This window comes from Microcaecilia unicolor, chromosome 3, assembly GCF_901765095.1.
Source record: "Microcaecilia unicolor chromosome 3, aMicUni1.1, whole genome shotgun sequence".
NCBI lineage: Eukaryota > Metazoa > Chordata > Amphibia > Gymnophiona > Siphonopidae > Microcaecilia > Microcaecilia unicolor.
The window spans coordinates 157,396,791-157,424,419 of NC_044033.1; the positions used below are offsets into that span (position 1 = coordinate 157,396,791).

Consider the following 27,629-nt stretch of genomic DNA (forward strand, 5'->3'; position numbering starts at 1 on the left):
TCTAAGGGAGTCTAGTGGCCTCCTCTGGGAGTCAGGGGCATTGCAGCGCTGGTTAGCCTTTCTAGAGGGTTCAGGTGATCCTTCCCGAGGATACTGGGATTGGTAGTCCATCCATTGTTCCCACCCACGCTGGTCTTTCTAGCGCCCTAGTCCGGAGTTCCGGCTACTGGATCTACCTAACCCTTCCCAAGTGTCACAATATCTTAACATTAAGCTTTAAGTATTAGACAAGCTTCTAATTTTTTTTTTTTTTTTTATATATATATTTATTGATGACCGATAAGAAAAATTGAACAAGTCATAATAACATCCAACATGATGCAGATTACATTGAAATATATAAGTCCACCAATCTTAATACATTAACTCTTCGTTTTCCAGTCATCATCATACATTTTATCACATTTTATTTCCCCTTCCCTTCCCTCCTTTCCCCCCTTCCCTCCCATGTTCAACTTCAATTCAACAATTATTATCCATTAAGTACTCTACTACGTGCCCGTGGAGTTAGTGTGTTTAGAAAGGGCATCCAACATTGAAGATACTGTTCACCTCTTTGTGATGCCAGATCTAATGCTTCCTTTCTTTCCATTGCACTAAGCGAGATCATATTTGCTCTCCAATGTTGAGTGGATGGTGTTTCTTTCTGCAACCACAATTTAAGTATTGTCTTTTTACCCATCATCACTGATCGTCTCTGGAAGTGTCGAAGGCCAACCTTACTGGACCCTTGGTTTGTAAATTGTTCAAATAACAACCTTGGATGGCTCTTCCAATTAATCCCCCACATCTTTGATACATGTAGACATATCTGAGACCAGAATCTCAATACTGGCGGACAATGCCAGAACATATGTCCCATATGTGCTCCCTGCCTCTCACATTTTGGACAATCATCTTGTGGCCTCAAAGTTGCTTTAAATGCTCTGTGTGGCGATATATAAAGTCTCATCAAGAATTTGTATTGCATTTCTCTGATTTCAATAGATCCAAACTGCTTATAACATAACTGCAAACAGGTCTGTATTGTAGTGCTCCCTATGGTGCAACCCAGTTCTTGTTCCCACTTCTGTGTTAATTTTGTGTAGTGTGTCATAGACATAGCCTCTCGTATCTGTAAGTGATAATACTTTAATGGTACTGATTTCTGGGCCTCCAAGTCATAAACCTCTGTTATTTGTTCTCGCACTGTAGTTTGTAACGATGACCCTGGGAGGGACCGAATATAATGTTTTAATTGCTCATATGCCAAGAAATCTCTTATCTCCATCCCCTGGCAGCCCTGTAATTCCTCTTGGGACTTTAACGTTCCATCCCTCCGCAAAACTTGAAACAAAAAGAAAATGCCTGCTGCCCTCCATTTACAAAATGTTAAAGAAGAGCTCCCCACTGGGAAATCTAGATTCCCTCCAATCGGTAGGAAGGGCGTAACTTTCCCATTAAGACCAAGGAGTTTACTTAACCATACCCATGTTTTCTGAAGTGGAAGAAACAATGGTTTAAGATATGTTGGTGTTGTCACCTTACTTGGTCCTGCGTGCAACCAAAAACTAAAATGTACCTCCTGAAGCATCTTACACTCTGCTTCTGGGTATGTGAAATGTGACGTTCCTCTAAACCAATCTGCAATATGCCTCATGCACCCCGCTACTGATATCCATTTAATATTGAGTGCTCCCAATCCTCCTTTTGCTCTCGTCAAATATGTTTGTTGCATACTGACTCGAGCTCGTTTCCCATTCCATAAAAATTGCTTTAACAGTTTATATAGGTCTAGTTCTTCTTTACGGGTCATAAATAACGATAACACTTGCACTATATACGTCCATCTCGGCACTATAATCATATTGTATATTGCAATTCTACCAAAAAGTGAAAGGGTAAGTTTTTGCCACATCATTAAGGTTGTTCTTGTCATCTCCCACAAAGGTTCTAAGTTGATTTTATGTATGTATTCTAAGTGTGGGGAGAGATAGATTCCCAAATATTTGATTTTTTCCATTCTCCATTGTAATGGGAATATCCCTACCCATCGTGTTTTTATTTCTTTTTTGGTCGGTAGTGCCACCGATTTTTGTGTGTTTAATTCAAACCCAGAGATATAACTAAATTCCTCCACTGCTTCTAATAGATTAGGTAAAGAATTTTGTGGGTCCGTCAATGTAAGTAATATGTCATCAGCAAAGGCTAATATTTTAGTTGGCAATTCCGGTATTGCCACTCCCGCAATCTCGGCATTCCTTCCCACTGTTCTCAAAAAGGGTTCAATATACAACAAGAAGAGCAGAGGCGACAGGGGGCATCCCTGCCTCGTGCCCCTCCGTATTGGGAATGCCGGGGATGCCATACCATTCGCTAATATATGTGCTGTTGGCTCAGCATAGAGGGTAGACACTGCTCTAAAATACCAGCCATCCATGCCCATATATTTCAAAACTTCAAATAAATAGCCCCATCGCACTTTGTCAAATGCCTTAGCTGCATCCAAGCTTACCAGCAACAATGGCTCTTTCGAAATCTTACCATGCGCCAACGCCAATAGTGCCCTGCGAACATTGAGGCCTGGGTGTCTTCCCCTTACAAAGCCCACTTGATGGTCATCCACAAGTTGTGGGAGATGTTGTGCTAACCGATCCGCCAGTATTTTAGCTAATATTTTCAAATCTACGTTTAATAAAGATATTGGCCTGTATGCTTCTAGATCTTCTGGTGACTTCCCTGGTTTCGGAATTAGAGTTATAAGCGCATCATTCGTTTTTGGGAATAGGTTTCCCTGCTCTATGGCCTCCTCAAAATATTTTGTTAATGGTATCATTATTCTATGAGCCAACATTTTATAATATTCTGTTGAGAACCCATCAATCCCTGGGCTTGTTCCCCCTGAGAGGGTTGTAATTACTTTTTTTACTTCCTGTAAACTTAGTGGGGCATTTAGCTGGGCTCTCATCTCTAGTGACAACTGTGGCATCCCTGAGTCTTCCAGATAGTCTTGGATCACTGAACCCTCCACCTCCGACTCCGCTTTATACATTCCCGAGAAATAGTCTTGGAACAATTGCAATATCTCTGTTGGTTTATGCTTCCTGGTACCATCTATAGTTTTTAACGTGTGAATGAAGGTCTGTCCCGTCCATACCTTTGTTAGTCTTGCTAATAGCTTTCCACTTCGATTCCCAAATTTATAATAATGGAATCGTCTATGTATCAATAATTTTTGTGTCTTCTCGTGAATTAACGTGTTTAGTCCCGCCAGATCTGCCATCATTTGTTCATAATGTGTTTCAGTTGGATTATTTTGGTGATTTCTTTTGGAGCGCAGATATTGGCGTTCTAATTGTATGATTCCTTGTGCTATTCTTTTGTTTCTACCCGCCACATAGCTGATGATATCCCCCCGGATAACTGCCTTCGATGCTTCCCAAAATAATCCCGGTGTATCTTGGTGTTGTTTATTCGTCTCTGTATATGTTTCCCATTTCTTCTCTAAGAATGTTCGAAAATCAGGATTGTTTAGTAAATAGGCTGGAAATCTCCAGCGCCTATATTGTTCCACTGGAGGTCCCATTGCTAGTTCCACCCAAATTAACGTGTGGTCTGATATTGCCATCGGGCCCACCTCCGCTTCAAGCACCATGGGAAATAAGGTATTGCTTATCAAGATGTAATCTATCCGTGACCAAGTCTTGTGTACTTTAGAGAGATGTGTGTAGTCTCGCTGTGTCGGATGTAAGAGACGCCAGGGGTCCACTATTTCTAACATCTTGCACAAATAGTCCATTCCCTTGCCCTTTCTCATCGCTCCCCAGGTCATCGCCACTGATCGATCCATGCTAGGATCTAAGACTTGATTAAAGTCACCCATTAGTATCCATGGTGCATTGTCATATTTGAGTCCTAGTTGCACCAAGGTATGTAAGAATTTCGGATCTCTTGTATTTGGTCCATATATTCCACAGATATAATAGTCATACCCCAAATAATTTAAGTGGATTAATATGTATCTTCCATCTGTGTCTTTTTCTACCAGCCTGGACATGCCGGGGATGCCTCTTTTTATAAGTATGGCCACGCCCCCTTTGCGACCTCCCGCAGATGAGTAATAACAATCTCCCACCCATTGTTGTTTCAATTTTTGGTGTTCAGAATCAGAGAGTTTGGTTTCTTGTAAACATGCTATTGTTGCCTTGTGTTTCTTTAGGTGGGTCAAGATCTTAGATCTTTTTATTGGAGAGGTTATCCCCGACACATTCCAGGACACTAAGCGTACATTTGCTGGCTTAGCCATTACCTTTATAAATAAGTGTGTGCAGATATACTCTTAACCATTTCCAAGGCTCCGGGTCCCCCAGCCTGGACCTTTCACCTTCCAACCTGATTTCCACTTCATGTGCGGATCGATACCTTATATGGTACTTTAGGAACCTTGGCTTAAATTGTCCCTCCCTTCCCTCCCCCTTTTTTTTTTAATCTCCCCCCCCCTATCTTATTATCCCTTCCTTCTTGTTGTCCCTTTTCTAGCGTGTTTGTTGTCTTACACACGGGTCCGCTTGATGCTCCCGGAGCTTCACCCCTTCCCCCAAAGTATATATTTAAATATTCTTATATTCCTTTGAACTTTAACAGATCTTGTAACAATTAACATTTTAATTATACTTATCTGAAAAATAAACTTTTTGTCCATTACTACTGGCACAGTTCAGAATCTGATCTTCTATTCTTTGTAATTCCCTTTATGCGTCAGGTCCCTTTCAAATATTAAGTAGAGAATCATGTTCCTTCTTCTGTTGAGTTTATCCAGCTCATGGCAGCTTCTGCTGTTTCAAAGGCTTTCCACCCGTTGCTCGTTTGTATCCTCAATATCGCAGGATATTGAAGCGTAAATCTTTGTTTCTTTTCCACTAGTTTAGAGCAGGCCGGCGTAAATGCTCGGCGTCGCGCCGCCATTGTAGCTGAATAATCTTGAAATATTTTAATGGTGCCTCCTTCGAATTTCGCCTCTTCTTTGTTGCTTTTGTACAAACTAAGTATTGTAGCTTTCTGGGAGTATCGATGAAATTTAGCGATAATCACTCTTGGCCTAGTACTCCTCGTTTGTTTCTGGCCTGTTCTATGTGCTCTGTCCAGGTGAATTCCATGTCCTTCATTAGCTTCAGGAAATCTCGCTTGCAGCCATGTTTCCAGCGTGGTTTTTATATCCTTGTCAGCCAATGTTTCAGGAAACCCTACAAATCTCAGGTTCTCTCTTCTAGCCCGGTTTTCTAGCTCGTCCAGTTTTTCTTGATATTCTCTGGTTGCTTTTTCCAGGTTTGCTATACTTTCCGCATAGTTGTTCTGGACGTCTTCTACCTCCGAGACTCGCGTTTCCAATTCACCTGTACGGCGAGATAACTCTGAGGTAATTGCCGTAATTCCAGCAATTTGTTCAGCCAGTTGGGTAAAACGAGAGTCTAGCGCATGTACTACTGACTCCGTAAGTTCCACCACTAATGCATCTGTAGGCTTCTGCGGCGGTAAAGCAGACGGCGACGTCGGCGCCATTTTGTTTTCCGCTCCTCGAAGTTTATCTTCTTTTCTTTTAGAGGTTTTTGCAGTTGTTGACATCCCTGCTTGAACTAAAAATTTGTCCATGCACTCCTGCTCCTTTATCGCTGTTTATGTTGACTTTTGAAGGACTATAAGCCACTGCAAAGGTGATTTTAAGGGTGAGCTCCGGAGCTGACGATGAGACCCACGTCCACCGTTGCTTACAGCATCACGTGACCCCTCCGACAAGCTTCTAATTTTTAATCACTTTTCATGCTTTCCACTCCCTCTGGGGTGTCAATTCAGTTGCCAATCATTGTGTCATCTTCAAAAAGGCATACTTTTCTTTCTAATGTTTCAGCAATAATACTCGCAAAGATACTGAACTGAATCAGTCCCAGGACAGATCCCAGAGGCATTCCAGTACAATTTTCTTTCTTCCGAATGAATTCCATCTACCACCATCAACACTGCCTGTCAACAAATTTCTGATCCAAACCACCACCTTGGTTGCTCAGTTTATTAATTAGCCTCCTATGTGGAACTGTATTAAGTTTTGCTGAAATGTAAGTAGACCACAGCCACCTGGTTAAAAAAAAAATAAATCAGATTCTTTTGCCATATGTCTTTGGTAAACCATGTTGTCTTAGATCTTGTAACTCACTGGACTTCTCAACTGAGAAAGATAGATAGTGGGGTTTCCCAGGAGTCTGTGTTGAGACCGCTGCTGTATTTATAAGTGATCTATAGATGGGAATAACTAGTGTGGTAAATTAAATTTACTGATTACACAAAGTTATTCATAATTGTTAAATCGCTAGGGGACTGTGAAAAATTGCAAGAGGACCTTACAAGATTGGGAGACTAGGCATCCAAATAGCAGATGTTTTAATATGAGCAAGTGCAAAGTGATGCATATGAGAAAGAGGAACCCAAGCTACGTCATGCTAGGTTCCACACTGGAAGTCCCTGCCCAGGAAATTGATCTAGATGTCCTATACCTTTTTAGATAGAAACCTTCTGCAACAGCATCTCGAATACTGTGTGCAATTCTGGTCACTGCATTTCAAAAAAGATATAACAGAATTAGGAAAGATACAGAGAAGGGACATGAAAATGATAAAGGGGATGGGACAAATTCCCTATGAGGAAAGGCTACAATGGCTAGGGCTCTTCAGCTTGGAAAAGACAACTGAGGGGAGATACGAAAGAGATCTATAAAATACTGAGTGGAGTGGAATGGGTAAACGTGAATCACATGTTTACTCTTTCCAAAAATACGAGGACTAGGGCACACGTAATGAAACTAAAGTAGTACATTTAAAACAAACCATAGAAACTATTTGTTCATTCAACATGCAATTAAACTCTGGATTTCATTGCCAGAGAATGTGGTAAAAGCAGTTGGCTTAGCAGGGCTTAAAAAAGGTTTGGATAATTTCCTAATAGAAAATGGACTTGGGAACACCCAAAAAAAAAAAAAAATCTCTAGAGCTCCCTCAGTATTCTGTGAGGTATCTCACTGGGTCCCATGGTACAAAATGAGTGCCCGTATATAATATATAAACCACTTTGATTATAACCACAGAAAGGCGGTATATCAAGCCCCGTCCCATTTGTCCATTTTCAGTTTTGCAAGATTTTCATAACCACTTGCTTCCATGAACGATGTGGTATCTATGCTATTTGCATATGTATTTCCATCAGTCACCACCTGTAGACTTCTCCAGATTTTTCTTCCATGAACATTGAACAGAAGTATTCATTGAGCAATTCAACTTTCTCTCATTACTTACCACACCTCTCGCCTTCCTCCTTTCCTCAATATACCTGAAAAAAGTCTTGTCAATTCACCTTTATATCTTTAGCCATTTTTTCCTTCATCCGTGCTTTTGCCATCCCGATTTTTCTTTGATCTTTCAGCTTACAGTATTCTTTTGTGTTCCTCTTTTTGCGATGAACTGCATGTTACCTTTTTTCTGTTTATTTTTGTAGTTATTTCTTTGGAAAACCATATCAGTTTCTTTTTCACCACTTGATTTTATTTATTTTCCTTATATAAAGATCTATTTGCCCTCTTCATCTCTTTCCACTACCTAACAAGAGAGACACTTTCGCCATTTGAGAATACTAAATCCATTATCAACCTTTCAGTGGTGGATTATTACCATTTGTCTTGAGAAAAGTCCCTTGTAAGACACCTACTATCTTTCTACTTCTTTCCAGATTTGCAGATGGGATACTCCAATCCACATCTGGTAAATTAGGTCCACCACTATAATCACCTCCCCTTTTATTTCCTCTTTTGCATCATCATTGATCAGGTCTCCATCTAGTTTTTATGTTTGAGTCAGAGGTCTGTAGACTTATACCAGTGTGGATCAAGTGCCACTCCTCTTTCCAAGATGATCCACAGGGCTTCTTTCTTTTCCTCACATCCCTTGCATTTCAGCTGTTTTAATATTTTTGAAATCTTCTCCCTTTTTTTTTTTTTTTTTTTTTGCCATTTCTGCTCTTCCTAAATAGGTTATAGCCAAGTATGGTGATATCCCATTCATGAGATTCAATGAACCATGTCTCCATAATAGCCACAATGTTAATCTATATCCACCATTAGGGCTTCCAGATCAGACATTATATTGCCTACACTGTGGGAATTTGTGCTCGTAGCCTTCCACCAATTTTTGCTTGTACTTTATAAAGTTTTCATTCTGGTCCCCTCTTCCCCTTTTGTTACTGTAATGCTTTTGCAATGGGTGGCATCCTGAACATGGATTCTTCCATCTGTTATCCTCAAATGGAGACATGCATACTGTGTTTGGGTTATGACCTGGGTAGATACCACAGAGGTGCATCATTATAATGAGCCTCAGTGGGGTTGCAACCAATGCTGTGGCCACAAGATGTTTTAACAACACTGTTCTAGTTTAAATACATGTCCACAAATTAATCTGGAAGATAAATCTGGTCATCCAGAAATGCTAAATTGCTGTAGATTTTCTGAAAAAAAGTACATTGACTCCATGTAACACGACCTGATGTAACACAGGAACATTAATAATAGTTAATAGTTGGATCCTGTTATTTTATTTATTTTTAAATATTACATATTGTATTATAGACCCAATACTATGCGGATTCATTTGTAACACAGCCAGATATCTTGCTCTTTAACATCCTCTTCGTATTAGGTCTACAATGTTAAGATAATTCAGTTTAACTGCTACAAATCAAAATAAAACCATAAAGCACTAATATGTCAAGGTACCTGTTCATCCAAGCTTTCACAAGGAAGGCTATCCACCGACACATACTTTGGATATGAATGAATGAGGAATTCAATCCCATCAACATGCTGCAGGAGTAATAGCACCGATTAGAATTTTTTATGCTACAGGAGTATTAGCATTGATTACAATTTTGTTTTTAATATGCATCTGTAGTAAGAACAAACACGTATTAGCTAGTTAGGTTTCTTTGTTTTGTTTTAAAACAATAAAAAAGGCAAGATTACATAATGCAATCTGCCCAGGGGCGTAGCCAGACAGCAGATTTTGGGTGGGCCTAGGCAAGACGTGAGTGGGCACCAAGCATTCTCCCCCTCCCACCAAAAAAATATCTCAGCTGGTGGGAAAATGCTTCTCTCCACTTTGGCAGTCTGCAGCAGGCATGTGCTGAAAACAGCATGAGCAGGTGCCAGTATTGTGGAGAGCAGCGTTTTTGTTACCATCAGGGGGAAGTTTTCAGCTGGTGGAGATTGGGATCCCCACTAGCTACTGCTAAACATGTGCTACTGTTGGGTGGGCCTGAGCCCTAAGTGGGTGGGCCCCGGCCCACCTAGGCCCACCTGTAGCTACGCCACTGAATCTGCCTCAAACCTTTTTGGATAGAAGCAGGCTGTTAAGTGCCAGTTGAAATGAAAATGAAAATAAAACCTAAATAAAAAATATATATTTGTTTTACACCAAGGAAAATGTCTTCTGAGTTAAGGTAAAATTATGTCGTAACTAATAATTTTCTTTCTTTTAGCTGCAGCAGATGAATCCAGGAATTGGTCGGTTATATCTGTCTACAGATAGAGACAGACAAGTCTGAAGGCAGTGCTACCAGACATACAGCTCCTGCACCAGTTAGTATATGTTATCCAAAAGCAGTTGAAAGAAACTGTAAACCATAAACCTTCCTCACAACAAAAAACCATCATCAAACCATTGTGAGAGGCACTGAAGCACCAATCATCCCGAACTCCTGTCTTTAGAGTGCCTTCTTTCTCTTTCTGAATCTGTACCTGAGAAAGAGCCAAAGACAATGAGACTCTGTGAATATAAGATAAGTATGCAGCGGCTAACAGGGAGGGATCCTCTGCTGTGGCTAACGGAAAGAAAATTATCAGGTAAGACATAATTTTACCTTCCTTAGCACCTGCAGTAGATGAATCCAGTAACTGGTAGGATGTACCAAAGCATTCCCTACGTAGGGCGGGAAGCCACCCCCCCCCCCCCCCCCCCCCGGAGACAACACCACCGCTCCAAACCATGCGTCTGCCCACACAGCCAGCCCAAGTAGCCGCCCGACAAATCTCCTCCAACGGAAGGACTGAAATTTCTGCCCAAGATGTTGCCTGTGCCCTCGTGGAATAAACACACAGCGCTGCCGGCAGAGACCAACCATTCAAAAATGTACACCGAAACAATAGTTTCCTTAATCCAGCATGCAATAGTCACCTTGGAGGTGGCATCACCCTGCAAGCCCCCGAAAGTAGCATGAAAAGATGATATGAATGCCGAAGTCTTTTAAATACCTCCGAACATCTAAAAGGCAAAGGGTTGCAAACTCTGCAAGATAATCTTCCTGTCGAAATGGGGGCAGGAAAAGTGGCTGGTTGAGACGAAAGGCTGAAATGACCTTTGGCAAAAAAGAGAGAGCGACGGAAGAGAGAGCGACACCTGCTTCCGAAAACTGAAGCAATGGGTCCCGACACGACAACGCCTGAATCTGAGACCTGGCGAGCCAACTCCATGGCCACCAGAAACACCACCTTCAGCATCAGATCCTTCTCCGACGCCTTGTGCAATGGCTCAAACAGCGCCACCTGCAAAGCTCAAAGCACCAGGTTCAGCCGCCAGGCCGCACATGGCCGATACAGGGGAGGACGAAGGTGAAGAGCCCCCCTGCAGAAATAAAACCACATCCAGGTGAGCCGCCAGAGAAGAACCAGCCACAAGCCCTCTAAAACACACAAGAGCAGCTATCTGAACCTGAAAAGAATTATAGGCTAACCCCTTCTGCAGCCCGTCTTGCAGGAAGGCCAACATGTGAGAAACTGATGCCGTAAAGGGAGACCTGGCGTGCAGAGCACACCATACCGTAAAGGGCCTCCACACTCGAGCATAACCCGTGGAGGTTGAATGCTTCCTAGCCTGAAGCAACATGGCTATTAGAGGTCCCAGTATTATTATTAGCATTTGTATAGTGCTACCAGATGCACGCAGCGCTGAACAACTGATACAAAGATCCCGCAATCGGGTCCTCTCAAGAGCCAGGCTGTAAGAACAAAGCGGGGAGGGTCCTTCATCCTGACTGGAGCCTGATGGAGAAGATCCAGGGTCACCGGGAGACGTAACAGCGGATCCTTGAGAAGACGAACCGGATCCTCACACCATGGCCGATGGGCCCAATCTGGAGCCATCTGACCCACGGGTCCCTGGTGACAACCGATTCTGTGCAGGACCTGCTCTATTAAGGGCCACAGAAGAAATACATATACAGCAGCGCCGACTCTGGTTACAGCTGTAACAGGGCGTCTAAGCCTGCGGACCCAGGCTATCTTCTTCGGCTGAAGAATTTGGGCACCTTGGCATTCTCCCCAGTAGCCATGAGGTCGACCTCTGGAGTCCCTAACATCGACAAATCAGGAGGAATTCTTCCGTGTACAAACAACTCCCACTCTGTAAGTCCAGAAGAGTCACTGCCGACAGAGAACATGAGCCTCTGCTCAGTCCAGAAGATGGAGCGCCTCGTCGCCAGAGGCAAGCTGTGTCTCCCTGCCGATTGATATAGGCTACCGCCGTCATGTTGTCCAACAGAACTTGAACCACCTTGCCCTCCAACAACTCCTGAAAGCACCGCGAGGCATTCACCACTGCTCTCAATTCCAGAAGATTGAAGGGCCACGCCACTTCCAGCGCTGTCCAACGCCCCTGCGTAAAACAGTTGAGACAATGGGCTCTCTACCCCGAAAGGCTGGCATCCGTGACTACGACAACCCACTGCAAGGAGGCCAATGGCATTACCCTCTGCAATTTAGAGGCAAGGAGCCACCACGCCAAGCTGCAACTTGAACTGGCTGACCACGGAAGACGTTACTGACAGTCCTGTGATGTCGGTGATTACCTGCTCAACAGGAAGTGTTGTAGGGGAAGCATGTGCACCCTCGCCCGTGGCACCACCTTTAGCGTAGCTGCCATGGAGCTCAGAACCTGAACATAATTGGACCCGGGGACCGGGTATCAGCAGCAGACTGCAAACTTGCGACAACAGCTTGATCTGCTGACCGTCCAGCAGGAACACCTTTCCCTGCCTCGTGTCGTAGCACATTCCCAGATATTCCAAGGGCTGATTTGGCACAAGGTGACTCTTGGCCCCAAGGATTGCAGGAGGGCAATGACGTGGTCGGCGACCAACATACTCTCCTGCTCCAACACTGCTCAGATTAACCAGTCATCAAGATAGGGATGGCACCCAAATCCCTTCCTTCTGAAGAAAGGATGTCACCACCACCATGATCTTGGAGAAGGTGTGAGGTGCGGTGGACAGGCAAACGGGCAGGGCCCGAAATGGAAAATGACGTCCCCGGACCGCAAATTGGAGGAATCTGTGCTGCGACTGCCAAATCGGAATATGCAAGTACGCCTCCCTGAGGTTCAGCCAGTCAAATATTCGCCTGGCTGAACCATCGCTATGAAACAGAGGAGTAGCGTGATTAACAGGACGCGTCCAAAAAACCAAGGAGACGAAGAATAAGTAGTAAAAATGTCCTTTAATAGTAGAAAATAAGACTTGACACTGAACTGTGTTTCGGCGAAAAATGCCTGCCTCAGTAGTCTACAATTTAAAATAAATATATAAATATGTGTACATTAAAATGCATACAACAGAGTGGAGTACATGGATATGTAATTATGTACGCATTGATATGAGTAGTAAAAACATATATAACTAACTAGAAACAGATATAAAGGTATATAGAGGACACAAAACCTAGGTACATAAAAGCATCTAAAACGTAATAATATGGATAATAAAAAAAACATAAACATGTATGTCTAGGCTTAAGTAATAAAAACACATCTGACCTTCTAAAAACATAATTAAGAGTATGCTAACTATAACATCATATTATAGATAGATGAACAGGTGGTGCTGACCTGTATAAAGTAAACACCAGTGGGTGGAGCTAAACCAAATCAAGCCTTTAAAAAGACTAATGATTGGTAGATATGCAGGATACATTGGTAGAAAGCACAAGCAAAACTGTGGAGACAATAGTAAAATAAGTACATAATTACATATCCATCTACTCCACTCTGTTATATGCATTTTAATGTACTCATATTTATATATTTATTTTTTAAAATTGTAGAGTCCTGAGGCAGGCATTTTTTGCTGAAACACGGTGCCGTGTTGAGTCTTATTTTCTACTATTAAAGGGCATTTTTACTACTTATTCTTCATCTCCTTGATTTTTTGGAAGCGTCCTGTTGATCACGCTACTCCTCTGTTTCTGCGCTTCCACTTGTAGCGGATCCAGTTTCTCCACTTTTGTGGTTGTTTTTGGTTTTGTTTCTGAACCACCACTATGACAGATTGCAAGATCTCCAATGTGGAAATGTTGAACTTTCAGAAACTGGTTTACCTTTCTGAGATCGCGGCCCAGGAGCACCCCCAGGAACCCTGAATTCAGGATCTGGTGAGAAGCCATCCGCCATCTGCTGGAGACAGAGATATACTAACTGATGCAGGGGCTGTCTGTCTGTATCACTGCCTTCTTGTCTATTACTATCTCCACCTGCTGGTACACAGATATAACCCACCAGTTCCTGGATTCATTTGTTGCAGGCGCTAAGAAATGTTTTTCTTGCATAAAAATCTAGTATGATGGAGAACTTACTACAACTGTGTATTCAAGAATCCAGGAAACACCCAAAAAACAAAAGCAAGCATATTTTTACACAAATGATAGATCCATGTACAAATGTCTGCTAAGAATATTTTCTCATGAGATTGGGGGCGTGGCAAGATGGTGGCATGAACACTGTTGCCTGAACAGGTCCTGTTTGCTGCTTACCTTTGCTTTGGTTTCCTTGGAGAAATGCCTCACCCTAAGAGGAAGGGGGTTGTCAGGACGGCACCTCCCGCTGTGAGGATCATTATGCCATTCAGACCCCCGTTAGTTCCGGAGTGGTGAACTCACTTGTGCAGGGAATGGGAGCGTTGTCTGCAGTAGGGTCGGATGTTTCACTATCCCCTCCGGTTCTCAATCCTCTGCCATGATCTACCGTTGAGCAAGCGGGCTTGAGCGCTTCTTTAGCAGAAGTAACACGAGAGAGGGCTCTAGGAAAGGGTGAGACTGCCGAGCGAAGCGGCAGGGATTGTAAGATGCTTCACAGAAGTCTGATGTCTTTGGATCCAGCGAGAGCTCCCGTGGCGGTGTCTCTGGAGGTGTTAACTACTGATGTATCTGTGGTACTTGATTGTTTTGAGAAGCAATGGATAATTTGGAGTTTCCTTGAAAACTTAAAAAGATCTATTCGTGTTCAGAAGGCATTATATGGCACAGTATGGGACGCTCTCCAGATTGAGTGAAGGACGTTTATACTCTTGTGAGTAAAGTGGACAATTTGACCACAGTTTTAGACTCTATTAAAAAAGAATTCTCTATTCAAGTTTCAACTATTAAAGAGGAAGTTCTGTGACTTAAAAGGTAACAATGACTGTTGTGAAAGATAAAATGGTTTTACATAAGAAAATTGAAGCTACTAAGAACGTTTCTAAGATCTCTCTGGACTCCTACAGAGGCTTGGTGGAAGTTTTAGGGTTTTCTCCTGAGGTCTTTCCTCATTTAAATAAAAGTTTATTATGTACTTCCCATAAAGCCACCGGATGAAACAGACCCTGCACCTTTGGATGTCTTGGCAGCTCTGGAGGCTTCTCTGTCTGAGGGACATACTCTCTGTTTCATTTGTTTTTGAGCAAGATTTGAATTCTGTGTTGAAGTTTTATTTCCATAACTCCCAGAAACTTTTCTTTGGTAAAAGAATATGGATATATCCAGATGTGATGAGACAAATTCAAGAGAGAAGAAAAGCCTTTTTAGCTTTAAGGAAAGAGACATTGTTACTGGGTGCATTGTTTCTTTTGGCTTATCCCTGTAAATGTATTATTAAGTACCTCCGGGTCAAGAATGTTAATTTTGACCCAGAGCAGCTGCGTGCCTTCATAGACTTGAAGAAGACCGTGTAAGGCTCTAACACAACCTAGTTAAGAACCAAGATATTTTAAAGAAACAAGGGGGGGGGGGGGGGAGGTTCATGTTATAGATATGACACTAGCAAATGTTATTTTTTCTTACTCTTCATTGTATCTCTCTACTTTCTCCATAGCCCCCTTATAATTGTGGTCTAAGGAAGATGTTTAAGTATTTTATTATTGTTTTGTTTCCTATTCTACTATTTTTTTCCTCTTTACATCTGCATTACTGTTTCAAGTGTTTAGCTTGTGAATTATGTATTGAAAATGTATTTAAAAAAAATATATTTTCTCACATTATGAGTGTGTTCAACAGTAGAGTTCATGTGTTGCTAAGGTGCTGATTGAGGGGAGGAACTGTTACAGCTGTGGCCACGTACATGGTTCTCAAAGGCAGCCTCCCTCATTTTCATGCTGTTTTACCTTATTTGCATAATATATTAGTAACTAAAACCCACATGTGAAAAGCCTTTAAAATGCTTCAACGCATGATTTTGTCTAAACTTGATTATTGTAGTTTACTATATCTGAGACTTTCAAAGTTATTAAACCATGACAGCTTGCTCAGAACACTGTTGCACCACATGATTATGTTTATGTGTATTATGTATTTGATATACTGCCTTCCAATCTAGACAATCAAGGCGGTGTACATTTTAAATCAATTAAAAAGAAAATAACTACAATGACAGGAAAGTAACAGAATAGGTAATAGGGGTAGAAAGGACATCATGCCAGTGTCTTGTCAACCTGGGTGCAGCTATCCTCTCACCATATCGGGGAAGGCCAGGGAAAACAAATGAGCTTTTAGGGACACTTGAAAAACTGATAGGATTGTTCAGCATGTAAGGAAGGAGTAAGACAGTTCCAAAGGATTGGGGCGGTGCAAAAAGGCCGATTGTCTAGTAGCTTCTAGATATGAGCAATGAATAGGAGGCAGTGCTCAGATGAAGAGCATAGGTTACGGGCTGGAACATATGGGGTGAGCAAAAATAGATAAGGGAGGGGGGAGCCAAGAACTTTAAACGCCAGAGTCAAGACCTTATGCTTGATTCTGAACGAAACAGGGAACCAATATTTGGCAAGCAGTGGAGTAATGTGATCAAAGCATGAGGCATCCACCAATATATTTTGAACTGTTTGAAGCCTTTTTAGAAGTGTAAGATGTAGACCATCACAGCTGATAGTACAATAGTCCTACGTGTGTGGTTACTAGAACAAAGAAGAGTTTCACAAGATGCTGTGTCTAGAAAATGGCATACCACTCCGACAGAGTGAATGGAAACAAGATTTAACTATTTGGAGTGCAAATGCTAAAGAAGGATCCAAGATAACTCCAAGATACTTAATAGTCGACCAGATGAATTGGAGAATCACATAGTATGGGCATGGGTCAAAGGAGTTAAAGGCCTGTGAACCTCAGAAAGAGATGGTTTGATATGAGACAAATATCGATGCTGTCCAAACAGGACTGAAATTGTGAAAATCTGGGTTGTAGAGGTCCTGTAAAGAGATAAGAAGGATGTCATCTGTGTAGATATAAGCTTAACAGAAGAGGCCTGGATTAGAGCAGCAAGCAGGCCAAGAAAGAAGCTGAATAATAAGGGTGAGAAGAATGCGCCTTGTGGTACCCCACAAGGTAAATGTTGAGGTTGGGAGGCAGAAGATGGCTAACTATAAAGCAACATTATGACACATAAGATGTAAACTAGTCTAAGACCATACCAGTAATACCAATCAAGACTAGTCTAGAAAGAAGTAGATAATGGTCAATAAGATCAAAAGCTGAGATAACATCCAACAAAACTAAGAGAACTACATCAACATGATTGAGTATATGTGTCACTAAGCAACAGTTTCTGTAGAATGACCTGTTTGAAAGCCAGACTGGCAGGGGTGAAGGATCAGAGAAGCTTTGATATGCTGTAACAATTGAGGAAAGACCACACCATCACATTACACCTTACCAAAAACCATTGTACTGGCTGCCTATTCGATTTCCGATCAAGTTTAAAATTTCATCACTGATACAAACGACCCTCCAGAACAATACCCCATATTATTTGTCATCAGTTTTGTAAAACTACAGGTCAAGTTATCTCTGCACAGAAAAGGCACATGGCATTTGACTACAACTTCATTGAGAAGGTTCATTTCTCATTGAGAAGATTCATTTCTCAGAGATCACATTTTTTTTCTCTATTGCCAGCACTGTGGAGTGGAGCAAACTTCCAAGTTCCCTTATGTTACCGATGGATACAGGATTTAAAAAGCAGCTGAAAGCGTTATGGTTTACTCAGGCTTTTGGCTTTATATCATAAATTGTTTTCTTTATTAGGGATGCTGCAGAAGGCTGGTTGTGCACGTTGCTGGGTTTTGTCATTATTTTAATTTGTTTTGCTTACGTCTTTTCCAAGTATTAAATTTGTATTTTATTATGACTTGATTTTATTGTGTATGTACCCTTGTACTTTTAGTTTGATAAGCAGAATATGAATATAAATGTATTAAATAAAAAAATACATGTGCCAGCCCTGAAGATAAACATATCATCAACAAACGAGCAGGACTATTGAAAAGCGTTTAAAGTGATGTTGCAGACAGCCTTTCAGAAATACACTCAAACAGGCAGACAATAGGCCTTGATGAAACGCCTCTCTCATATCAGATGTTATTTGTAGGCTAACATTCATTGGCTGAAATTTACATGGCATAATCACAATAACTTGAGATCAGAGCCTGTGCAGAATAGGCTAAATAGCTTTAGCAAACTATCCAGTGTGGTAGTTGAAACAAAAATTAACAGGATGAAAGACTGGTTGACCAATTACAGCCAACCACATCCAATCAGATGAACGGAAAGTGACTAGGAGGGTGCCAGAAGGATCAGTATTAGATCTTGCCTTCTTCAAAATTTTTAATAAATAAAGGGTTAAGAAGCAAAGTGTGTCTGTTTCAGATAATATGGAGATGCTAGAGAACAAGGGACAGGGAGTTTAAATACAACTTGAATGAATGAGAGTTATAAGTAGTAGTGGGTGCTGAATAAATGTATGGGGGAAGGGTAATGTGTACTTTTAGGTACTGGATGTAGCTGGGAAAGTTAGTAGAGAGATGTGTATGGGACACTCAGCCTTTCCCTTACCCATCTCTCTACCTTCTGCACTCTCGTTTCCCTCTCCCATTCAATAGGGACCTTCAGCAACTTCAGCCAGCAGGGGAAAATGGTATCCTCCACCAGCTCTTGTTCTCCTACTTCTTAAGTCACCATATTTTATTTTAATACGTTTATTTGGATTTAGCTCACACCTTTTTCAGTAGTAGTTCAAGGTGAGTTACATTTAGCTATATGTGCCTAGCTTTGTTTACACATGCAGAAAGTTAAGCATTTGGATACATGGACACATGAATTGAATCTAGACAATAGCCAAAACTACCTAAGGTGAAATACACCTAAAAACAAAAGCTAATTTAAAAATGAAAAAATGATTTGAAAACTGATGAATAGTATGGCAACTATACTTTAATAAAAATATTTAAAATAATAAACAGTCATGCATTTGGGATACAGAAATCAATCAAGGGACCAATCTCCACTCGGAAAAGGAACTTGGAAATGCAGTGAATAAATCAGTAAGGTATTTACAGGCTGCCCCATGGTCTTAAACTAAAATACTCTGTCACCTGCCTCTGGGGCAAGGAGAGGGGGGTAGATGGGCTAGAGACAGGTGGAAGGAGCGGCATCCTAGACCATGGAAAATACCAGATCTACAGTAATGGAGGGAGACATCTGACAGTAGCTCCCTTTTTTAAGATTAACACTTCAGAAGACAGGTAGAAGGGAGACTGTGTGTGCATGTATTTTTAATTTGGGACTTTGGTGTGGTGATAGAGACTGATATTTTCATAGGAACACTGTGAGAGAGAAGGAACATTAGAACTACAGGCTACTTTTATACTCCATCTTTCTAAAGTAACTCAAATGAAGTACAAGTTAGATTAATGGCTTCTGGTGTCCAACTGAAGGTCCATGTGATGGTGTCATCAGCTTAATGGAAACTTTGGAATCAAATAACAAAATGTCAGTATGTTTGATATAAGCAGCATTAATATAAAAGGATACTGAGTCAGCAAGCCACACCATACAACGCAGTGCACTATAGTCCCAGGATACATGATAGACCTCTTAGACCTACCAACCAGAAACAGATCCAGATCATCTCGCACATACCTAAACCTTCACTACCCAACTTGCAAAGGACTCAAATACAAAACAACCTATGCATCAAGTTTCTCCTATATAAGCGCACAAATATGGAATGCACTTCCAGAAGCTGTGAAAACAATCCACGACCACCTAAACTTCAGAAATTCACTAAAAATCAACCTCTTCAAAATGGCCTACACTACATATCCAGTATAAATCCCCACATCCGGCCACACAACTAAACCTAAGACCGTACTTGACAATATACAACCTCCCTCCTTTCGACACTAATGGAGCTTGCAATACATCTACCTTATTCGAACACAACATAACCTTGTATCTGTTCTATACCAGATTTGGCAAACACCTTACGTTACTGTGTAAGCTACATTGAGCCTGCAAATAGGTGGGAAAATGTGGAGCACAAATGCAACAAATAAATACAGGGCAAGCTGTCCAGTGAACTGGAAGTTAAGCGAAGGTCAGGTATCCAAACAGAATGGCTATCATGCTCTCACAAAAACTGACCATTTCAGTGTTACTTTATAAAAGATCAAGCAAAGATAGGTGGGTTCAGTCACTAAAGTGGTAACTCATAGGGAAAAGGAGCAGACAATTTTGCTATTTGACAAAGTTCACACAGCAGCAAACGGGGTTTAGGACAAAAATAAATGAATATGAAATGCAGTGGGCCCAACAAATCAAAACTGGGGCATTGAAAATGTGTGCTATAGAATGAAACTAATGCCACACAAGTTTTATATGCAAAACCCACTGTATTGTTGCAGCCTACAGCAGTCAAATAGGACATAAATGTCTAGTAACGCTATAGAAATGATAAGTAGTAGTAGTAAAGAATGCATACTTCGGCATCAATGAATCAAAGAAAGACTCAGAGAATTTACTCCCTTACCTCAAGGTCTATCTCAAAGTACTTTGGCTCCTCCTTGTGGTATACCCTGGAATTATCTGTTGTGTAGTACAATAAGCAGCTCTCCCCTTCATTACATATCCTGCAGTATGAGAAATTAACAGGCAACAAGACACTTGGTTTATAATTATGTGCTTTAAAATGCTCAAATGTTAAATTTATCAAGTCATCATTTTTAAGCTTGTCATTTTTATTACAATTTACATCATAGAGGTTCAATTTAAGGATGTTAATCTACATGTTCTGGGAACGTAAGAAATATACCTTCTTTCTGAGAAAAGTGAACAAATACATTTTTTGCATATTGAAAGAAACTCTGTTCCAGAGGTCTTCCACAGCTATCCACAAGCCTTGAAGTTCAAGCTAGCTCTTGAATGAAAGCACTCATGCCTGATGATCCCTTATAGGGTGATTTTCCCAGGTAAAACCTTTTGCCTGAAGATGGCTGATATCTATCCTCACTAAAAGTGCATTTGGGCTTCCGTTGAACACATACTCTCTACTGGGCTAAAAGACAGTTACTCTCATGAACATGTTTGGGTCATCGGGAGTATCAGTGCCATGCCTTGAGTACTGCATGCAATTCTGGTCTCCATATTTCAAAAAAGATATAGCAGAATTAGAAAAGGTTCAAAAAAAAGGGTGATCAAAACTATTAAGGGGATGGAACTCCTCTCCTATGAGGAAACGCTAAAGAGGCTTTGGCTCTTCAGCCTGGAAAAGAGATGGCTGAAGAGGAATATGATAGAGGTCTACAAAATCCTGTGTGGTGTAGAAAGGGTCAAAGTGAATTGATTTTTTTTTTTTTTACTCTTTCAAAAAAATACAAAGACTAGGGGACACTCAATGAAGTTACGTGGTACTAGGGGACACTCAATGAAGTTACGTGGTAATAAAACGAACAGGAGGAAATATTTTTTCACTCAACGAACAGTTAAGCTCTGGATCTCATTGCCAGAGGATATGGTAAAAGCGGTTAACGTATAGTAAACATAGTAGATGACGGCAGAAAAAGACCTGCACGGTCCATCCAGTCTGCCCAAGAAGATAAATTCATATGTGCTACTTTTTTATTTGTACTGTCCTCTTCAGTGCACAGACCGTATAAGTCTGGCCAGCCCTATCCCCGCTTCCCAACCACCAACCCCGCCTCCCAACCACCAGCTCTGGCACAGACCCTATAAGTCTGCCCAGCACTATCCCCGCCGCCCAACCACCAGCCCCGGCACAGACCGTATAAGTCTGCCCAGCACTAGTATCTGGGTTTAAAAAAGATTTGAACAAGTTCCTGGAAGAAAGATCCATAGTCTGCTATTGAGATAAGACATGGGGAAGTCACTGCTAGCCATGGGACTAGTAGTATGGAACGTTGCTACTATTTGGGTTTCTGTCAGGTACTTGTGACTTGTATTGACCACTACTGGAAACAGGATACTAGGCTTTATGGACCATTGGTCTGATCCAGTATGGCCATTCTTATTTATTGTATTTATTTATTTGCTGCACTTGTATCCCACATTTTCCCACCTATTTGCAAGTTCAATGTGGCTTACAAAATGTTACAACGACATTCACATTAATAGAATAAGAATTTCAGAATATAAAGCAGATAAAGTGCAAAAGAATATCATAGCAATCATCTTAACGGAATAATAATTTCAGAATTAATACACATAAAGGTGCATAGGTATATCATGTAGGATTGGAAGTGGATAAACAGATAAAACATAACAATGATATCAGGATAAGATATAATATTCAGTAATGAGGCTGTAATGAAATAAACAAATTAGGAGAATTCCATAATAGTTGTTTTTGGAGTAATTTGGAAGTCAAATCGTTAAGGGGAATCTTTTTTATATGTCTTTATGAATAAGTAAGTCTTCAGTAATTTTCGGAAGGTTGTCAAGTCGTATGTTGTTTTTATGTTGATCGGTAATTCATTCCACAGTTGTGTGCAGATGTATGAGAAGCTAGATGTATGTATAGATTTGTATTTAACTCCTCTGAAGCTGGGATAGTGAAGGTTTAAGCAAGTGCGTGATGAACTTTTGTTGTTTCTCTCTGGTAAGTTTATTAGGTCTGACATGTAAGATGGCCATCTCCGTAAATAATTTTGTGAACCAAGGTGCAAATCTTGAATGTAGTTCGATCCTTCAGTGGGAGCCAGTGCAGTATTTCTCTAAGGGGTCTGGCACTTTCATATTTCGCCTTTCCGAATATCAATCTGGCTGCGGTGTTCTGGGCTGTCTGGAGTTTCTTAATTGTTTGTGCCTTGCATCCCCGCATATAAGGAATTACAATAGTCCAAATGGCTCAGTACCAGTGATTGCACTAGTATGTGGAATGTCTCCCTTGGGAAGAAAGGTTTCACTCTTCTAAGCCTCCACATTGCATAGAACATTTTTTTAATAACATTTTTTACATGACTGTCTAGATTAAGATTTCGATCAATAGTGTCCCGTCTTCTGCCGGGACCAACACTCACCTGCTCGCCGCCGGAACCGGTGGCCTGTGGGGCCCGGGGCCACCACGGATGGCTGGCCATCACCGCAGGTCCTCCGGTTGCGGGACCAAGCAGGGGAAGTGGTGACTAGCGTCACCTCGGATTGGTTACGTGAAGGCTCAACCGCAGGAAGCACCAGCTGTAGTTCCGCGCTAATGAGAAGGCCTACTTAAGGAGCACCACTCCTCCTAGCCAGTGCTTCGGCATCTCGTTCCTGAGAGCTCCGCATCGTTGGATGGAACTCTGTACCTTGCTATCTGCTGCCTGCCTTGACCTTTGTCTGCTACTGACTCGTCTTGACCGCTGCCTGCCTTGACCTTTGCCTGCTACTGACTCGTCTGACCGCTGCCTGCCTCTACCTCTGCTGCTGCTGTCCATCACGCCGGCTGCCCAGTCCACCCGGGACCTCGGACCAGTTGGCTCCCGGAGATCTGGAGCCTGCGCTGTCTGCTTGGCCTGTCCGCCCCCTGTTCCAGAAGCCCTGTAGGCTGCCCGCACCTGGAGGCTCAACTTCCAGGGAACTGCGGCCTTCCCAGGCGAAGAGTGGGGGTGGGTCGGCTGTCCTCTGGAGAAGGAGGGGTTCACTCCACCGTCTTCGGCCGGATCCAAGGGCTCACACCAGCGAAGCTGCTCATCCTTTGGCGGAGCAAGAGAATAGTTACGCCTAGGAGTTTCAGGATGTCCACAACAGGAAGAGTGTGGTTTGGTGTGTTTATGTTAGTATAGTTGATTTTATTATACTGCGATGATAGTACTAGGCGTTGTGTCTTTTCTGCATTAAGCTTTAGTTGGAATGCGTTTGCCCATGAGTTCATAATTTGGAAGCTGCGATTTATCTCATAATAATTCCCCCTTCTGTGAAAGGCAAAAAAAAAAAAAAAAAAAAAGATTACATTATTAGAAAAGCTTTTAGCCTTTCACATTCCTATGGTTTGGAAGGAAAGGGTATGATACATACCTGTAGCAGTTGTTCTCCGAGGACAGCAGGCTGATTGTTCTCACGACTGGGTGACGTCCGCGGCAGCCCCCACCAACCGGAAATAAGCTTCGCGGGACGGTCGACACGCAGGGCACGCCCACCGCGCATGCGCGGCCGTCTTCCCGCCCGTGCGCGACCACTCCCGCCAGTTGAATGACTAGCAAAAAATATGAAATACACAACTCCAAAGGGGAGGAGGGAGGGAAGGTGAGAACAATCAGCCTGCTGTCCTCGGAGAACAACTGCTACAGGTATGTATCATACCCTTTCTCCGAGGACAAGCAGGCTGCTTGTTCTCACGACTGGGGTATCCCTAGCTCTCAGGCTCACTCAAAACAAGAACCCAGGTCAATTGAACCTCGCAACGGCGAGGGAACAACAGAAATTGACCTACGAAGAACAACTAACTGAGAGTGCAGCCTGACCAGAATAAATTCGGGTCCTGGAGGGTGGAGTTGGATTTACACCCCAAACAGATTCTGCAGCACCGACTGCCCGAACCGACTGTCGCGTCGGGTATCCTGCTGGAGGCAGTAATGAGATGTGAATGTGTGGACAGATGACCACGTCGCAGCCTTGCAGATCTCTTCAATAGTGGCTGACTTCAAGTGGGCCACTGACGCTGCCATGGCTCTGACACTATGAGCCGTGACATGACCCTCAAGAGTCAGCCCAGCCTGGGCGTAAGTGAAGGAAATGCAATCTGCTAGCCAATTAGAGATGGTGCGTTTCCCGACAGCGACCCCTAGCCTGTTAGGGTCGAAAGAAACAAACAATTGGGCGGACTGTCTGTTGGGCTGTGTCCGCTCCAAGTAGAAGGCCAATGCTCTCTTGCAGTCCAATGTGTGCAACTGACGTTCAGCAGGGCGGGTATGCGGCCTGGGGAAGAATGTTGGCAAGACAATTGACTGGTTAAGATGGAACTCCGACACCACCTTCGGCAGGAACTTTGGGTGGGTGCGGAGCACTACTCTGTTGTGATGAAATTTGGTATATGGAGCATGAGCTACTAGGGCTTGAAGCTCACTGACCCTACGAGCTGAAGTAACTGCCACCAAGAAAATGACCTTCCAGGTCAAGTACTTCAGATGGCAGGTATTCAGTGGCTCAAAAGGAGGTTTCATCAGCTGGGTGAGGACGACGTTGAGATCCCATGACACAACAGGAGGCTTGATAGGGGGCTTTGACAAAAGCAAGCCTCTCATGAATCGAACGACTAAAGGCTCTCCAGAGATGGCTTTTCCTTCCACACGATAATGGTAAGCACTAATCGCACTAAGGTGATTCCTTACTGAGTTGGTCTTGAGGCCAGACTCTGATAAGTGCAGAAGGTATTCAAGCAGGTTCTGTGCAGGGCAAGAACGAGGTTCTAGGGCCATGCTCTCACACCACACGACAAACCTCCTCCACTTGAAAAAGTAACTCTTTTTAGTGGAATCCTTCCTAGAGGCAAGCAATACCCGGGAGACACCCTCAGACAGACCCAACGCAGTGAAGTCTACGCCCTCAACATCCAGGCCGTGAGAGCCAGAGACTGAAGGTTGGGGTGCAGCAACGCTCCGTCGTTCTGCGAAATGAGAGTCGGAAAACACTCCAATCTCCACGGTTCTTCGGAGGACAACTCCAGAAGAAGAGGGAACCAGATCTGACGGGGCCAAAAGGGCGCGATCAGAATCATGGTGCCGCGGTCTTGCTTGAGCTTCAGTAAGGTCTTCCCCACCAAAGGTATGGGAGGATAAGCATACAGGAGGCCGGTCCCCCAATGGAGGAGAAAGGCATCCGACGCTAGCCTGCCGTGTGCCTGAAGTCTGGAACAGAACAGAGGCAGCTTGTGGTTGGTCTGAGAGGCGAAAAGGTCCACCGAGGGGGTGCCCCACGCTCGGAAGATCTTGCGTACCACTCTGGCATGGAGCGACCACTCGTGCGGTTGCATGACTCTGCTCAGTCTGTCGGCCAGACTGTTGTTTACGCCTGCCAGGTACGTGGCTTGGAGGAGCATGCCGAACCGACACGCCCAACGCCACATCCCGACGGCCTCCTGGCACAGGGGGCGAGATCCGGTGCCCCCCTGCTTGTTGACGTAATACATTGCAACCTGATTGTCTGTCCGAATTTGGATAATTTGACAGGACAGCCGATCTCTGAAAGCCTTCAGTGCGTTCCAGATCGCTCGGAGCTCCAGGAGGTTGATCTGCAGATCCTTTTCCTGGAGGGACCACAGACCCTGAGTGTGGAGCCCATCGACATGGGCTCCCCACCCCAGGCGAGATGCATCCGTCGTCAGCACTTTCGTGGGCTGCGGAATTTGGAATGGACGTCCCAGGGTCAAATTGGTCCGGATGGTCCACCAGAGCAGTGAAGTGCGGCAACTGGTGGAGAGGCGGATGACATCTTCTAGATTCCCGGTGGCTTGAAACCACTGGGAAGCTAGGGTCCATTGAGCAGATCTCATGTGAAGACGAGCCATGGGAGTCACATGAACTGTGGAGGCCATATGACCCAGAAGTCTCAACATCTGCCGAGCTGTGATCTGCTGAGACGCTCTGGTCTGCGAAGCCAGGGCCAAGAGATTGGTAGCCCTCGCTTCGGGAAGGTAGGCCTGAGCCGTCTGGGTATTCAGCAGCGCTCCTATGAATTCCAGAGACTGAGTAGGCTGGAGATGGGACTTTGGGTAATTGATCACAAACCCCAGCAGCTCCAGAAGTTGAATAGTGCACTGCATGGACCGGAGGGCTCCTGCCTCCGAGGTGCTCTTGACCAGCCAATCGTCGAGATATGGGAACACGTGCACTCCCAGCTTGCGTAGATACGCCGCCACCACCACGAGGCACTTTGTAAACACTCGTGGGGCAGAGGCGAGCCCAAAGGGCAGCACACAATACTGAAAGTGCCGTGCGCCCAGGCGGAATCTGAGATACTGTCTGTGAGCTGGCAGTATCGGGATGTGAATGTATGCGTCCTTTAAATCCAGGGAACATAGCCAATCGTTTTTCTGAATCATTGGCAGAAGGGTGCCCAAGGAAAGCATCCTGAACTTTTCTTTGACCAGGAATTTGTTCAGGCCTCTCAGGTCTAGGATGGGACGCATCCCCCCTGTTTTCTTTTCCACAAGGAAGTACCTGGAATAGAATCCCTGCCCTTCCTGCCCGGGTGGTACGGGCTCGACCGCATTGGCGCTGAGAAGGGCGGAGAGTTCCTCTGCAAGTACCTGCTTGTGAAGGGAGCTGAAAGACTGAGCTCCCGGAGGACAATTTGGAGGCAGGGAGGCCAAATTCAGGGCGTATCCGCACCGCACTATTTGGAGAACCCACTGGTCGGAGGTTATGAGAGGCCACCTTTGGTGAAAAAATTTTAACCTCCCTCCGACCGGCAGATCGTCCGGTACGGACACTTGTAGGGCGGCTATGTTCCCGTGGATCCAGTCAAAAGCCCGTCCCCGGCTTTTGCTGTGGAGGCGCAGGGGGCTGCTTAGGCGCACGCTGTTGACGAGAACGAGCGCGCTGGGGCTGTCCCTGTGCCTGGCGAGGCCTTCGGGCCGGCTGGTTGTACCTACGCTTTGCAAAAGAATAGGGTGCAGCCTGCCGTGCCCGGGAAAAACGCCCACCCGTGGGGGCGGGTGCTGAAGGCGCCCGGTGGGAGAGCTTGTCGAGAGCGGTTTCCCGCTGATGCAGTTGGTCCACCATCTGCTCGACCTTCTCACCGAAAATGTTATCCCCCCGGCAAGGGACGTCAGCCAGTCTCTGCTGGGTGCGGTTGTCCAGGTCAGAGGCACGCAGCCATGAGAGCCTGCGCATCACTATACCTTGGGCCGCAGCACGAGATGCCACGTCACAGGTGTCAAAAATCCCCCTGGACAGGAACTTTCTGCACGCCTTCAGCTGCCTGACCACCTCCTGATAAGGCCTGGACTGCTCCGGCGGGAGCTTATCGACCAGGTCCGCCAGCTGTTGCACAT

The 27,629-nt window shown here is 43.7% G+C and overlaps 1 protein-coding gene across 1 annotated transcript in view; it reads right to left on the reverse strand.

The window, feature by feature from the left end:
* The window catches only part of LOC115465794 (ribosomal oxygenase 1-like), a 123,362-nt gene that overhangs the window by 6,527 nt on the left and 89,206 nt on the right, over nt 1-27,629 (reverse strand). The window contains exons 10-11 of the mRNA XM_030196522.1: nt 20,172-20,271; nt 8,792-8,878 (exon numbers count right to left, since the gene is read on the reverse strand). Of these exons, the coding sequence (XP_030052382.1) occupies nt 8,792-8,878; nt 20,172-20,271 (187 nt within the window). The remainder of the gene's footprint in view (nt 1-8,791; nt 8,879-20,171; nt 20,272-27,629) is intronic.